Source organism: Ranitomeya variabilis, chromosome 3 (assembly GCF_051348905.1).
Source record: "Ranitomeya variabilis isolate aRanVar5 chromosome 3, aRanVar5.hap1, whole genome shotgun sequence".
Classification (NCBI taxonomy): domain Eukaryota; kingdom Metazoa; phylum Chordata; class Amphibia; order Anura; family Dendrobatidae; genus Ranitomeya; species Ranitomeya variabilis.
Window position 1 is genome coordinate 523,999,224 of NC_135234.1, and position 16,724 is coordinate 524,015,947.

The 16,724-nt window shown below is 42.2% G+C and overlaps 1 protein-coding gene across 1 annotated transcript in view; it reads right to left on the minus strand.

Annotated features, from left to right (window-relative positions):
• COL4A2 (collagen type IV alpha 2 chain) overlaps positions 1 to 16,724 on the minus strand; it is a 320,821-nt gene that overhangs the window by 273,809 nt on the left and 30,288 nt on the right. The window contains exon 3 of the mRNA XM_077297013.1: positions 11,233 to 11,284. Within this exon, the coding sequence (XP_077153128.1) occupies positions 11,233 to 11,284 (52 nt within the window). The remainder of the gene's footprint in view (positions 1 to 11,232; positions 11,285 to 16,724) is intronic.

Consider the following 16,724-nt stretch of genomic DNA (forward strand, 5'->3'; position numbering starts at 1 on the left):
GAATGGCAGCTAGATGGTATAGCTTCCCACAGGTGAAGTATGTCCCCAGGGCTTCCCAGATGTGTAGGTGGTGATGATGGATGATGTAAGACGCGATGAATAACGAGGACACAAAGGTTGCAGTCTCTTTACCTTTTACTGAAGACCTCAGGGTCCACAGTCCAGAGTACCGTTCACAGGGCAGGCAGAGTCCGGCCGGTCCGAAGGCACATCCAGAGTTCCCTTATCCAGGTGGAAATCAGTGGCCTTCCTACTAGCGCCTGTGTGTTGTAGTACCTCCCTGCTGAGCACCACGGGATAGTCCTCACAACTTTCGTGGATGTTTCTGATGTTCTCTCTCTCTGTCCCCCAGATGGTATGGATAGGACAACCCGTATGACGAGGTAGGCCTGGAGATTATTTTTAGGGACCCTAGAGATGCCCCTCTCCCACAATTTGACTCCGTGTCTTCTTAGGTATTTAGGTCGGGCAGCTAACTTGGAATTAACTGTCCTGCCGGTCTCTGAAGTAATACGTAGAGTCAATTACTCCCTCGGTGTTCCGGCCACCGGCTACGCGCCTCGAAAGGAGGCTGCCGATCTCGGGGCAGGACTCCTCCCGGTATTATCTCCTTGTGCTGTGACTTCTTTGCTCACTCTCCACAATATACTTCGCTTCGTGTCCTTTCTTAGGATGCTGCCGCAATGGAGTGCAGGCGCAGCTCCGTAACGTTCTATCTCGTGCTTGACCTCTGTCTGCAGCTCAGATGTTCCTCCTTCTCCCCCTGTCTGCCTGACAGGTCCTCTCTGGGTCTAACACAGGTAGCTTCCGACTCGATGTTATCGGGTCGAAGCCCAGTCTGCTTCTCTCTCACTTCCTATCCAACCCACCAGTTTTACCCGTGTGTGAGGAGTGCCCTAATAGATAGAAGCAAGGCTCCCCCTGGTGGACTGGAGTGTGAAGTGTAGTGTGTGACGGTGATACCTGGCAAGGTGAACTCCTTTAGTACCATCAGACGTAATATCACTCCCCCTGGTGGACGAGCGACATTACTGCAACGACCAGGACTCTGGGGCGCTGCATATGCATTAAATTATTCCTTGAAAGGAGCTCAGCTAATTTACAACAATGCCATGGCAATATCAGTACACCTATAGGTCCATTAACAAGAGGGTGAGTTGTTTTCTGTGTAGTTTTGTTATATTCTCAAATGACACATTTGTGTTTTTTTTAACCCCTATACAACCTATGATGCATAGGTACATCATAGGTCACCTCCCCCTCTTTTGTGTGCTGAGCCCTCACTGTTTCTGGCACATGACAGCTCATCTGATAAGCTGTCATGTGACCCTCACAGCCGAGGGTGCAATCGCGATCCACCCACAGCTGTTTACATGTTAAATGCCGCTGTCAGTCTCTGACAGTGGCATTTAACTTGTGCAAACCCAGATGCGTGTCATTAGCTCCGCCCATCGGTGCCCCAGTCACATAACTGCGAGACGCCGATGGGTTGGCGTGACAACCCCGGGTTTGCAGGAGATCCCTGTGGTTGTCATTACCGAACTGCTATGATTGCTGCCCCATGGTGGTGCTCATAGCAGATGAGTATTTTTGTTACACATAGCAGGGCTGCAGCGCAAGTGATCAGAAGACCGCGGGTTCAAGTCTCCTAAGGAGACTATTGAAAAAGTAAGGAAAAAAGTTTAAAAAAATATTTAAAAATGTTAAAAAAAATGTAAGTTCAAATCCCCTCCTTTTGCCCCATTCAAAATAAAACAATAATAAAAAAAATACACATATTTGGTATCTCCAAGTTCAGAATCACCTGATCTATCAAAATATAAAAATAATTATTCTGACTGGTAAACAGCGTAACAAGAAAAAATAATCAAAATACAAGAATTGATTTTTTGGTTGGTGTAACATTGCAATAAAAGCAGTAACAGGCGATCAAAACATTTTATGCATTCTAAAATTGTATCAATAGAAATGTCAGCTCGGCGCACAAAAAAATAAGCCCTCACCCGGCCCGATATTTCAAAAAATGGAGACGCTATGGGTCTCGGAAAATGGCGCCATTTCCATTATTTTTTTACAAACTTTGGATTTTTTTTACCACTTAAATAAAAAAGAACCTATACATGTTTGGTATCTACGAACTTGTAAAGACCTGGAGAATCATATGCACTGGTCAGTTTTAGCATTTAGTGAACATAGTAAAAAAAGAAAACCAATTGTTGAGTTGCACTTTTTTTGCAATTTCACTGCACTCGGAATTTTTTCCCCATTTTCCAATACACGATATGGTAAAACCAATGGTGTTGTTCAAAAGTACAACTCATCTCAGAAAAAAACAAGCCCTGACATGGCCATATTGATGGAAAGATAAAAAAGTTATGGCTCTGGGAAGAAGGGGAGCAAAAAGCAAAAACGCACAAAACCAAGTTGGCAAAGAGGTTAAAGATAATGCTTTATAGGTTATGTTTTACATTTTTAAGCTGCATATCTACTTTATATGTAAAAGCAAATACCCACTCTAGCGGACTTGGTGCAAGAATGATTAAATATCTTCTTTGGAAGCACAATTTTTTTTAGAAGCTTTTCTCCTCTTTGTACAACTCCTTTAAATAAGAGGTAGTTGTGGAAATATGTATTATTTGCACTATTATAGTTTATTTTGAAACTGTATCTAACGTATCATAGAAATTTTTTTTTAAATTGAATGAACATGTGTAAAAAAGTGGCAGAAGGAGATGTTTCTTTTATCACAATTGTAGGAATCTTTGTTCTATAGTCATCTTGCATGCATATGTTTGAGATCTACCCACACAGATCAAGATTATGCGAGTCAGGGGACTATACATACCATTCCAAAACCTTAATTTACTTTCTTTAAGTAGATAAAGGTTGATTTTGCAATAGGTTTTGGATCGTCTTGTTCTAATATGTTGTGGTACAATTGCTTCATTGACAATCTGTAAAATTCATTATTCTCTCTACCCACACTATATTGCTAGTGCCACTGGTTGCCAAAGCACTCCAAAGTACTATAAACACAGCACATGAATCTTGCATGACGGCAGGATCTTTTCAGTTTGAGTATCTGTAAGCTGATAGAAAACATGACTATGCATATTATTTCATTGTAAAGGAGCGGGCATTGCCTCTTGTTTCTTGGACAATCAGAGAAGGTAGCAGATGTCAATTGATAAAATTAAGAATATTTTCATATGAAGAACCCGCCAGTCTATATTTAGACTTTCCTTCATTCTGGGCCACAAGGATTTGATGCTATAGTGTGAGTAACTCAAAGGAAAATAATGGTAATGATTAGTGATCAGCGAATGTACTCGGATAAGATGTTATCTGAGCATGCCCGTGTGTTAATCAAGTGATTTCAGCCTGCTCGAATATTATGCTGGACTCCCAGGCAAACACGCAATCCTGGCATGTGTTGCAGCTATCGACGAGCCGCGAGACATGCAGCCGTCGGGGCTCGATCATAGCACTCGAGCACTCCGAAGACACTCGATTAGCACACAGCATGCTCGGATAACACCTTAACCGAGTACGTTCGCTCATAACTAGTAATGATGACTAATGATGATGAACTTTGCAAGTTACCCCTGTCACACACATTTATTCCCCTTGTGCTAGTAATTTGGATGAACGGCTTCCAAACAGTGTCTCTATGCACTTTCTCTCCCACATGACATCTGAAATTCCGGTATGATTTCCTTTTTCTTATGATACAATCTGTGAAACTCCCTGCCCTTTAACACCAGCCAACAGCCTGCTCCACTAATATAAAACAGAAGTTAGTCTATTGACCTGCGAGGTTAAAGATTACTCTTGTCTTGTAAAGTTATTTATTTCCTGTAGAGAAGCAGATTCAGCTCTCATAATATACCAAGCATACTATGTACAAACATAAATTTGATTTTCTTTCCTTGCTGACCATCAATTACTCTTCTTTATCCTCTCCACTGTTGAGCCACTAGATTCCAGAGGAATCCTTATGTGACCATAATGAAAAAAAGCCATTCTGGTCATGTATATACACTGCCGCTCCATTCTAATGGAAAAATAGTGCCCCGTTCTGCTGATCAAAGATGGTCCCAGTGGTAGGAGTCCTCTGATCCTAGGTTATTACCTACTGCATGGATGGGTGATAACTTATGTTCACAGGAACTTTTAATTGATATTCTTATAGAAAATTAAAACGAAACGGCTGATACATCAAAGCTTTTAAGCCAGAAAACTGGTATAAAATACTTATAAAAGTCACAAACTTTTTGCAAAATAAGGAGTTGTGGAAAAATGTTACCACTTTGGGCGTTTGCACACCTGTTTAAAGCAGTTTTGTAAAAATGGGAGGAGCTGGAGTATGATGGATTTTGGATACACCTAGATACTAGACAATTTCAGCAAAAACTACCTAACAAGGGACACATAGGCAGTTCTTGATATTTGTTAATGGGAATCTGTCAGTAAGATAACCCCCTTAAACCACAATTATCGCCAGGCAGGTCTTAAAAGATATAAAGGTTTCACTAAATTTATATTTCAATCTAATGCTGCATTTCTGAATAATTTGAATTTCATTCATATTCAAATGAGCTGTTAATTGCTCTGGGTGTGACATTGCTTTCCCAGGTTGCTTCCTGACCTAGCACAGGGCTCTTTAGCTTGATTGATAGCTGGTTGTCTGTATAACATCAGGTGCCAAGCAAGGAAATCAGACAGTGAACTATCAATCAAGCTGAAATGGAATATGTCACCAGGTTTTTTCTAGCCCATCTGAGCGCTGCAAAATGTGGTGGCAAAGCCCTCGATTCCAGAGATGTATCACTCACCTTACTGAGTGCTAAAAACTGTTTTATCTCCTGCGGATCAACCAGTTCTCTGAACGTTGAGCTCTGTATAACCTCGCACCCAACCACTGATTGACAGCTTTCTGTGTATAAGATTAAAACTGCCAATAAGTGGCTGGGGCTTGGTTAGACAACCTAGCAGTAGGTAAAGTAGTCTTTTAGTGATAATCTCCTGATAATAAAATGATTCTATAAAAACTACACTAAGCATTGGGACTCTCAGAAACAAAGGTAGCAGAGATACTATGGGGCTTCAAAAAGTGATTCAGGACCTTACGCAGGCGTGTACTATGGAGGACAGAGAATGAACTTCAATCCAATATTGCAGCCAGCATGCAGCCAGCGGGTAAGAAAAGGGTGAATCAAACACCCAAAAACCCCGCCCATATAGCTAAAGATTGTTCCCTCCAAATTCAGGTGACAGAGTCCCTTTAAACACATGTGATAATTAGTTTTTCCGGTGATTCTAATGAAAGGAAAACTACTTAAAAATGATGTTCCACATTATTAAGCAGGCCACAGTTTTCAAGTAACATGGGAAACAAAAAGGATCTCTCTGCTGCCGAAAAGCATCACATAGTGCACTGCCTTGGTCAAGGGATGAAAACATTAGATATTTCCCCAAAAACTTAAACGTGATCATCGTACTGTTAAGAGATTTGTGGCTGAATCTGAAGGTTTCTTCCAGGCAAGTTCATCGGATTAAGACAGCATCTGCTAAAAAGCCATTACAAACCAGCAAACAGATATTTGAAGCTGCTGGTGCCTCTGGAGTCCCTCGAACCTCAAGGTGTAGCCTTCAAAGGCTTGTTTTGTTTGGTTCATAAACCGACTAATTTGCAAACAGTCTTGTTTACTGATGAGTGCCGAGCAACCCTGGATGGTCCAGATGGATGGAGTAGTGGATGGTTGGTGGATGGCCACCATGTCCCAACAAGGCTGCAAAATCAGCAAGGAGGTGGAGGAGTCATGTTTTGGGCCGGAATAATGGGGAAACAGCTGGTAGAGCCCTTTAAGGTTCCTGAAGGTGTGAAAATGACCTCTGCAAAGTATATAGAGTTTCTGACTGACAACTTTCTTCCATGGTATAAAAAGCAGAAACGTGCCTTCAGGAGCAAAATCATCTTCATGCATGACAATGCACCATCTCATGTTGCAAAGAATATCTCTCAGTCATTGGCTGCTATGGGCATAAAAGGAGATAAACTCATGGTGTGGCCACCATCTTCCCCTGACCTCAACCCTATAGAGAACCTTTGGAGTATCATCAAACAAAAGATCTATGAGGGTGGGAGGCAGTTCACATCAAAACAGCAGCTCTGGGATGTTATTCTGACTTCATGCAAAGAAATACAACCAGAAACTCTCCAAAAACTCACAAGTTAAATGGATGCAAGTATTGTGAAGATGTTGTTAACATGTAACTTGGCTTTTTAGGATGTTTTGGAGTTAAATAGCTTTATTGTTCAGTGAATGTGACCTCCTAATGCTGCAAATTCCACAAATGAGCATTTTCAGTTCTCTAAAACATATCAAATGTTTAGAAATTCTACTGTGCCTAATAATTTGGAACAGTGCATTTTGAGTTTTTATTCATTTTGGAGATTATACTGATATCATTGGGAGGTTTTTTCAATAAAGTTCGATGTATACTCTAACGGGTGATGACTTTTATTAGACTGACTGTCATTTAGGAAAATATGAGAAAAAAAAATAATTTGAATAATAATTTGGAACATGATGCATAGTGGACATGTTGAACAGACCAAAGGGCATGACAAGATACTCATAAAGCCCGCTACGAGTATTAAAGGCCGACTTCTCTTCATCACCTTTAAAAATCCGAATTAAGTTACAACCTCTCAGTAGATCCAGTTTTGTGAACACACTTGCCCCACAGATTATATCAAATAGTTGAGAAATCAAAGGCAGGCGGTACTTGTTTTCAATGGTGATCTTGTTAAGGCCTAGATAGTCAATACAGGGATGTAGGAAACCATCATTCTTAGTAACAAAGAAGAAGCCGGCACCATACGGAGAAGAGGATTTACAAATTAATCCCATGGCCAAATTTTCTTTAATGTATTCAGACATGGCTCAAGTCTCCGGAAGAGATAGGGTGGTGAAGTACCAGGTAGAAGGTCGACGGGACAGTCATAAAGTCTGTGAGGTCGCAGGACCTCTGCCTTCTTTTCACAGAAGATGTCTGCAAAGATACAAATGGATGGGCAGAGAAGCAACATTCGAAGTAACAGATGGAGGAGTCTTGGGCATGACTTTGGCAAGGCAGTTGGAAGCACAATATGGTCCCCAGTAAAGCACCTGACTGGTGGACCAGTCAACAAAAAGCACAAGTATATAAAAAGGAGAACCAAGAGTTTGCTAAATATACCATTTATTACATCAAAAAGGATTTATACATAATAAAAATGGATATTATATATCAAGTACATGCTAAGTGAACTACCCAGGTGAGTAAAATTGACCATAGGTCCACATAGGATAACCAAGTATAACCCAATATAATAAAACAGGCTTTTACAATACACAGATAAATGCACAGATAAATAGTAGCGACTGAGGAAGCGAGGCTATTGTAAGCACGCGAAACACGCGTTGGGGTGACCGAGGTCCTCACAGGAGTTGGATAACACTAATGGGTAAATATTACTAATCAACTTGGAAATAGGCTTGTGTATTTGATATAAGCAGAGCAGTATGGTGGGTGGCTCATTAAACGAGCATTGAGCTGTAACATGATAGTCTTTATGACAAATAGTATATTGAGTCGCTACTATTTATCTGTGCATTTATCTGTGTATTGTAAAAGCCTGTTTTATTATATTGGGTTATACTTGGTTATCCTATGTGGACCTATGGTCAATTTTACTCACCTGGGTAGTTCACTTAGCATGTACTTGATATATAATATCCATTTTTATTATGTATAAATCCTTTTTGATGTAATAAATGGTATATTTAGCAAACTCTTGGTTCTCCTTTTTATATAATTTGTCTATGAGTGAGTCTAAATAGTGGGATATTCTCATTTTACTGGTATTTTTCTAATAAAAAGCACAAGTAGACGAGGCCATGGAAGACCCAAAAGAGCAGAATTCACAGATCTGAGTAGCAGGTAGAAGGATTTTTTTTCAGAATGTAGGACTCCAATGTGCAGCGTGAATGGCAGAGTGATGAATCGAATAGGCTCTGCCATGGGTTGTCCGTCAATGGAGGCAAAAGTGAGGGTATGATCCAGCTGTTGTGTAGGAAGCTGGATCAGACCAGATTCTGATGAATGAAGTTGCTCACAGTCGGAATCCAGATGTGCAGCCACAGAGAGACCTCTAACACCAGGCTAGAGTAACTTCGGTCCATAGCTTTGAAGAACAACTACTCTCAACTAGGGTCCTATCTCCGGCCGACCATAGATGCTGGAGTTTCTCAGTTTCATAGTGTACTGGCGAACCAAATGTCACTTGACTCCAGAGTACATGCATATGTTCTCTCCATACCTCCACTGTTGTTACTGCACAGAAAGTTTATCCCTCTCAACCTGCATTGGCTCAATGGCTGATGGTGCGACTTGCACTAGAATAGGGAATTGGAAGTTTGTAGCTAGTCTGGGTGGTTTTCTAGCACGAGGAGGCTCCAAAGCTTGTTCCAGCACTGCAGGTAGTCATCAAGTACAACTCCAGGGTAGTCCTAGTGTAAGCAGCAGCTGACCGGTGGAGCAGCTTAATAAATCCACTGATGCCTAGGGACAGGCTGGGGAAAATAAACCCTGCAGGACACAGCAGAGTTAAGTTTCTTCAAGATCTGGCCGCGCCTTCCTATAGCCAAGTGGAGACAGCAGGGCTGGAGAGCTGCATGTGTACTCAGAGAGGCAGACTAACACGGGAAGGTGCAGAGCAACAAACACTGAGAAGCACAGCGCTGGGATAATGTGGGCACCTTACCGCCATGACACGCAGATACATAGACGAAATCAGGGTCTCTGTCCTTCATTATTTTGATCACAGATTAGATAGCAAAAACCTGGTGACAGATTGCCTATAAGAGGCTTGTTCTGGGTGGGAAAATAACCTTAGGAGGCAGTGGCTTCTTAGGTGCTCTGTCAAGCCCAAAGCACTTTGAATATAAATTAAAATGCTAATTTCTCAGGAATGCAGCAACAGATAGAAGATATAAAGGTGTCAATTAATATACATTTCAAAAGACTGCGTAAGTTTAAAATTTTATTCTAGAAATAATGGATAACTAGTGGAATGAATGTCTTGTTTTCCCCTCCCACACTTTTAACCCGTTCATGACTTTTTACGCACATGTATGTCAAAAGCATCAAAAGCAGTGTTCCTGACATTGATGCGGCTTGCACATCGAGCCCACATTTTTCCCACACATGATGGCTGATGAAATCACAAAACACTAATTGTCACTTCCAAACAGAAAACAGATGTCTACAGGTGCAAACATAATGCTCTCTGATGAACATTCCAACAATCAGACTCTAGAGGTTTGTCAGGACTCTGAACATTTTTTATTACCTTTTGTGCATTACTGCCCTTTTCCAAGATGGCGTCTTTGGTCTCATGTGCACTGTGTCTTCCTGCTATAAAACTCCACCCCAGCCTTCAGTGTGTGCTAGAGTATTCTGCCTTGCATCCAGCTCCTGACCCTGGTGGCTCCCTGGCTATATACCTGCTCCTGTGAACCTGTATGGTGATCCTGCTACTCTGCTCTGTGTTCTTGCTGCATACACCAGTTTCCAGCAATCCTCCTTCATCTGCTGCGTGTGTTTACTTCCATCTGCATTTGTTGGACATGTAAGCTGTTTCTGCTCTGCAAAGACCTGAGACTATTACCCAGGCCTCCCTGGTTGAGCTAAGATATTATTTGAACTGCCTTATAAGCATAGCTATCTGTGTTTTGGACTAAACAATGACTTATTCGTGTCAAGTATCCTCAAGAATAATTATGCTTCATAGACTTTCTGCGTGATTGCATTTTCCTCTGAAGTTCCCTATAGACTGCTAAGCTGCGTTTAATATTTACTCCAAGTATTGTGGACTTGAGTTTGTCTCTGCACCTGTTTGAATCACCGTATTATAATATAGACTTTACCACTTATAAGACTGTGTCCTGTAGTTGTCTTGTTCCACGCAAAGAGTCTCCTGAGTTATCCCCTATAATTATTACAAGGTTCTAATCACAGCAGGAACCTATCTAATGGGTACGCATGCTGCCGGGTACACATGAATTGGCCAATTTATGTGCTAAGTATTCTCGTTTTTTCCTTTTTACTACAGTAGTAATGCAATTACTACACAGTGCTATTTTATTTGTTGGCTGATGAAATCAGCGGCCATGTGGAGTGGAGCTCCACATGAGGCTGTGAACCTGTTAATCTCTGTTAGCAGCATTTAACACGGCCAGCGGGGGGCATCATTCCACGCTTACATGAAGCTGCCCATGACATGATTGCAGGGCGCTGATGGGTTGTAACGTCAGCTAGGGATCTACTGATGACCCTCATGCCTGCCATTATGATCCTCCTGTGAAGGTCAGCCCATGGCTGGTGTGCATAGGAGATTGTGATTTTTGCTATATAGCACAAGCAATCTCAGATGGTCACAGCTTCAAGTCCCCTAAGGGGACTATTAAATACAGTAAAAAGTGAAAAAAGATTTTAAAAATATGAAATAAAAAAAAAACACATTAAAAATAAAACAATTAAAAAGAAATACAAAACACATACATATTTGGTATAGCTGCGTTCATAAAAGTCCAATCTATCAAAATATAAAGTAAATTAATCTGATGGATAAGCAGCGCAACAAAAAAATCTAAACAAATTGCAATAAGCGGTGATGAAAACATCTTAACTACCCCAAAATGGTTTCAGTAAAAACGTCAGCTCAGGGCACAAAAAATAAGCCCTCACACAGCCCTATATCCTGAAAAATGAAAAAGATACAAGTCTTGGAAAATGGCTACAAAAGCACAATTTTTTTTCTTACATTACTATCTGTTTTTATTATTAATGGAGATCACCTATGCTATATTCCATGTCAGGATATACCATACCTAAAGGAGTGCATACACTGTAAAGCATAGCTGGACTTCTGTATCTATCTTGCGTACTTGACAGTTTTTAAAACATTTTAGTAGAAGGGAATGGGCAAGCTAAAAATTACCTATAAAATATGTGGTTCATTATAACTATTGCTGAACAGTGTTTATAACACAACTATGTACTGTATCTCAATCAATATTTTTGATTGGAAAAACTACAAATGTGAACATACCCCAATGTTACCATCAACTACGCAGTCATATATTTCATATGTATTATTAAATTTGATTATAACAAACTCACAGCATCAACAGTCCTGAGGAGCAACCCTGCTAGCAGAGCCGATAGGAGAATCCTAAAAAGAAAAGAAAAATATATATATTAGAGCAGAGCTATATTAGAGCAGAACACGCTTGCACAGAACATGCTTTGAACTTCCATGCCTTTAAAAAAAAAAAAAAAATTCTATAATCTGTACAAAACGAAAAAAGGAAAACAAAATATGAAAAAAACATTTCCGTTAAAAGTATTTGTAAACATAGTTACAATGATGTAACAATGTTAATGCATACATGTCTTTTTACCCCAAACCAGAGTAAAAGCAAGGTCTTTGTGCCCTTATACCTTAATAGAAAGTTGAAACTGCTTTTGGTGTACATTGCAGTCTAATAAGTACAGAAATTGTCCTAATTATCATGCACTATAACTTGATAGAGGGTGGTTTCTAGGGATGAGCGAATAGCTTCGGATAACTCCTTATCCAAATAGCTATAGCACTTACAAATAGCTGCATTGGGAACCCGGATACCTGGAACGCTCTCGATAATCAGCTGTTCCGCGCCGCAGCTGCATGTGTCGCGACAGTGTGACAGTCACAACCCATGCATGGAGAGCCCATAATCTGCGCTCCAAATATCTGGAAACAGATTTTTAAAAGTATTTGGACTGATGAGATGAGAGTGACTCTTGATGGACCAGATGGACTGGCCCGTGGCTGGATCAGTAATGGGCACAGATCAACACATGCCATAGAAGTGGAGGTTGGGTACTGATATGGGCTAGCATAACTAAAGATTAGATAATTTATTATTATTATTTTTTATTATTATTATTATTATTATTATACATTTTTACATGTGAAAAGGGGCAAATATAGACAAATACATTAAACATGAGCCAAAACAAGGCACACAGGTACATAAGGAGGGAGGACCCTGCCCGCGAGGGCTCACAGTCTGCAGGGGATGGGTGAGAATACATTAGGAGAGGGTAGAGCTGGTTGTGCGGCAGTTCAGTAGGTTGAGGATCACTGCAAGGCTGTAGGCTTGTCGGAAGAGGTGAGTCTTCAGGTTCTTTTTGAAGGTTTCTATGGTAGGCGAGTGTCTGATGTGATGGGGTAGAGAGTTCCAGAGTATGGGGGAAGCACGGGAGAAGTCTTGGATGCAGTTGTGGGAAGAAGAGATGAGAGGGGAGAAGAGAAGGAGATCTTGAGAGGATCAGAGGTTGAGTGTAGGTAAGTACCGGGAGGCCATGTCACAGATGTATGGAGGAGACAGGTTGTGGATGGCTTTGTATGTCATTGTAAGGGTTTTGAACTGGAGTCTCTGGGCGATAGGAAGCCACTGAAGGGCTTGGCATAGGGGAGAGGCTGGGGAATAGCAGGGAGACAGGTAGATTAGTCGGGCAGCAGAGTGTAGGATGGATTGGAGTGGTGCCAGAGTGCTAGAGGGGAGGGCAGCGAGTAGGAGGTTGCAGTAGTCAAGGTGGGGGATGATAAGGGCATGCACTAGTGTTTTTGTGGTGTCGCGGTCAAGGAATGCACGGATCCGGGAAATGTTTTTTAATTTGAGACGGCGGGAGGAGGCAAGGGCTTGGATATGCGGCTTGAAAGAGGGCAGAGTCGAGGATCACCCTGAGGCACCAGGCAAGTGGGACTGGGGAAAGTGAGCAGCCATTGACATTGATGGATAGGTCTGGTGGAGGGGTAGAGTTAGATGAGGGAAAGATGATGAATTCTGTTTTGTCCATGTTCAGTTTTAGAAAGCGAGCAGAAAACAAGGCTGAAATAGCAGACAGACAGTGTGGGATTTTCGAAAGTAAGGAGGTGAGGTCAGGTCCGGATAGGTAGATCTGCGTGTCATCGGCACAGAGATGGTACTACATACCGTGGGATTCTATGAGCTGTCCCAGGCCGAAGGTGTAGATGGAGAAGAGTAGGGGTCCTAGAACAGAGCCTTGAGGAACACCGACAGACAAGGGTCGAAGTGAGGAGGTGGCATGGGGAAGGGAGACACTGAATGTTCGGTCTGTCAGATATGACAAGATCCAGGATAGGGCCAAGTCTGTGATGCCAAGAGATGAGAGGATCTGTAGCAGAAGGGAGTGGTCCGCAGTGTCAAAGGCAGAAGACACGTCCAGTAGAAGGAGGACAGAGTAGTGTTGCTTGCTCTTGGCAGTTAGTAGGTCATTGGTGACTTTAGTTAGGGCAGTTTCAGTTGAGTGATGGGGTCGGAAGCCAGATTGTAACCGGTCAAAGAGGGAGCAGGAGGAGAGGTGGGAGGAGAGTTCAAGATGGACGTGTTGTTCCTGTAATTTGGAGGTACAAGCGAGACGAGATATCGGGCGATAGCTAGACACAGAGGATGGGTCGAGAGAGGGCTTTTTGAGGATGGGTGTGATCTTGGCATGCTTGAAGGATGAGAGGAAGACACTTGTGAGTGAGGTGAGTGAGAGGTTGAAGAGGTGTGTTAGGGTTGGAATGAAGACTGTGGCAAGGTTAGTGATGAGGTGGGATGGGAGCGGGTCGAGCGTGCTGGTGGTGAGGTGTGATCTTGACAGGAGGGTGGAGAGCTGATCTTCCGTCATGGTGGAGAAGCTGGTTTTGGAGGAACAGGGTTGAGCAGCTAAGAGGGGCATTGGGCGCCGTGGGCCAAAGCTTTCTCTGATCGTATCGATCTTCTGTTTAAAGAAAGAGGCAAAGTCTTCAGCAGAAATGAGAGGGGAGGGAGGGGGTGCGGGGGGACAGAGTAGAGAATTGAAAGTGTTGAAAAGCTGTTTAGGGTTGTGAGACAGGGACGATATCAGAGATGAGAAGTAAGTTTGTTTTGCGGCAGTGAGCATGGACTTGAAGCTGGCGAGGGACTGCTTGTATGCAGTGAAGTGGTCGGCTTCCATCTCCGCGACCCTGGAAGACCGTTTCAGTTTTTTGGTCAGGCTGGTCAGCCAGGGCTGCCTGTTGAGTGTGCGATTTTTGCTATGCATGAGCGGGGCAGCCGAACCGAGTGTTGCTATTATTGTGGTGTTATAAAAAGTGGCAGCAGCATCTGTGTCATGAAGAGAGGCTATGTCTGTAAGAGGGAGAAGGGACTCACAGAGTGATTGTAAGTTGAGGTGTTTGAGATTTCTGCGAGGGTGAGTGAGTTTGTGGAGTGGGGGTTGCACACTAGGAGAGGAGAGGGAAGAGAATGTCAGTAGGTTGTGGTCAGACAGGGGGAAGGGTGAGTTAATGAGATTAGTAAGGGAGCAGACGTGGGTGAAGATGAGGTCCAGCGTGTGGCCATCTTTGTGAGTGGCCTCAGAGGACCATTGAGTGAGGCCAAAGGAGGTAGTCAGTGATAAAAGTTTAGAGGCAGCTGAGGTGGAAGTGTCAATGGGGATATTGAAGTCACCCATGATGATAGTGGGGATGTCAGAGAACAGGAAATGAAGCAGCCAGGTGGTGAAGTGATCGAGAAAGGTGGAGATGGCTAGTTCTGGGGGACGATAGATGACAGCCAACTGGAGGTTGGAGGGAGAATAGATGCGGACGGAGTTCACCTCGAACGAGGGAAGAGTATCGGAGGGTGGTAGCGGGATTGGAGTACAGGAGCAGGTGTTGGACAGGAGCAAGCCAACCCGTCCACCACATTTGTTGCTGGGGCAAGGGGTGTTAGAGAGGTGGAATCTGCCATAGGAAAGTGCAGATGAAGAGGACAAGAGGGGGTGAGCCAGGTTTCAGTGATGCGGAGGAAGGAGAGTTTGTTGGTGATGAAGAGGTCATGGATAAATGGCAGTTCATTGCAGATGGAGCGTGCGTTCCATAGTGCTCAAGGTAGGGGGGCCGAGGGAGTGGGAGCTGAATGAATGGGTATGAGGTTATCATGGTTGGGAAAACATGCAGAAGATCGTGGCAGGGGGTTAGAAATTAGTGTGGGCATGTGTTGAGGAGGGCTGGGATTTGGGGATATGTCACCAGAGATGAGGACTAGCAGACAGAGCATTAGAAGGTGGGAGCTAATTGTACCGGTTGAACATGGGCTCAAAATCAACTCCAAAATCTACTGCCAGGTTTTAGAAGTCACTTTCTTAAAGCAGTACTACAGGAAAAAGTATGCATCTTTCAAGAAAACCATGATTTTTATACAGTACAATGTTCCATCACATGCATCAAAGTCCTCTTTTGCTTGGCTAGTTAGTAAAAGCTTTAACCCCTACGTCCCAAAGGCTGTTTTCACCTTCTTGACCAGGCTAATTTTTACAATTCTGACCACTGTCACTTTATGAGGTCATAACTTTGGAACGCTTTAGTGGATCCCACTGATTATGACAGTATTTTCTAGTGACATATAGTACTTCATGTTACTGGTAAAATTTCTTTGATATGACTTGCTTTCATTTGTGAAAAAAATGGAAATTTGTCGAAAATTTTGAACATTTTGCAAATTTTCTAACTTTTAATTTCTATGCCCTTAAATAAGTGAGTCATATCATGCAAGTTTTTTTTTGTTAGGAAGTTATAAGGGTTAAAATTTGACCAGCAGTTTCTCATTTTTACAACAAAATTTGCAAAACCATTTTTTTTAGGGACCACCTCACATTTGAAGTGACTTTGAGGGGCCTATATGACAGAAAATACCCAAAAGTGACACCATTCTAAAAACTGAACCCTTTAAGGTACTCAAAACCACATTCATAAAGTTTATTAACCCTTCAGGTGCTTCAAAGGACTTTTTGGAATGTAGAAGGAAAAAATAAACATTTACTTTTCTTTAACAAAAATGTCCCTTTAGACCTATTTTTTTTTTACTTTCACAAGGGTAACAGGAGAAAATGGACCACACAATTTTATGTGCAATTTCTCCTGAGAAAGCCGATACCCCATATGTGGGGGAAATATACTGTTTGTTTGCACGGCAGGGCTTGGAAGGGAAGGAGCGCCATTTGACTTTTTGAATGAAAAATTTGCTATAATAATTAGCGGATGCCATGTTGCGTTTGGAGAGCCCCTGGTGTGCCTAAACAGTGGAAACTCCAAACAAGTGACACCATTTTGGAAACTAAGCCACTTATTGAACTTATCTAGAGGTGCATTGAACCCACAAGTACTTCACAGAAGTTTATAAGGTTAAGCCGTGAAAATAAAAAAATCAAATTTTTCCCAGATAAATCTTCCTTAGCTCCAAATTTTGCATTTTCATAAGGGTAACAGGAGAAATTGCTCCATACAATTTGTTGTGCTATTTCTCCTGAGTACGCAGATACCCAATATGTGGAGGAAAACAACTGTTTGTTTGCACGGCAGGGCTTGGAAGGGAAGGAGCCATTTGACTTTTTGAATGTAAAATTTGCTGTAATAATTAGCGGTTGCAATGTCGCGTTTGGAGAGCCCCTGATGTGCCTAAACAGTGAAAAAAAAACACAAGTGACCCCATTTTGGAAACTAGACCCCTTTGGGAACTTCTCTAGATGTGTATTGAGCACCTTGAACCCCAGGTGTTTCACAGAAGTTTATATAGTTAAACCGTGAAAATAAAAAC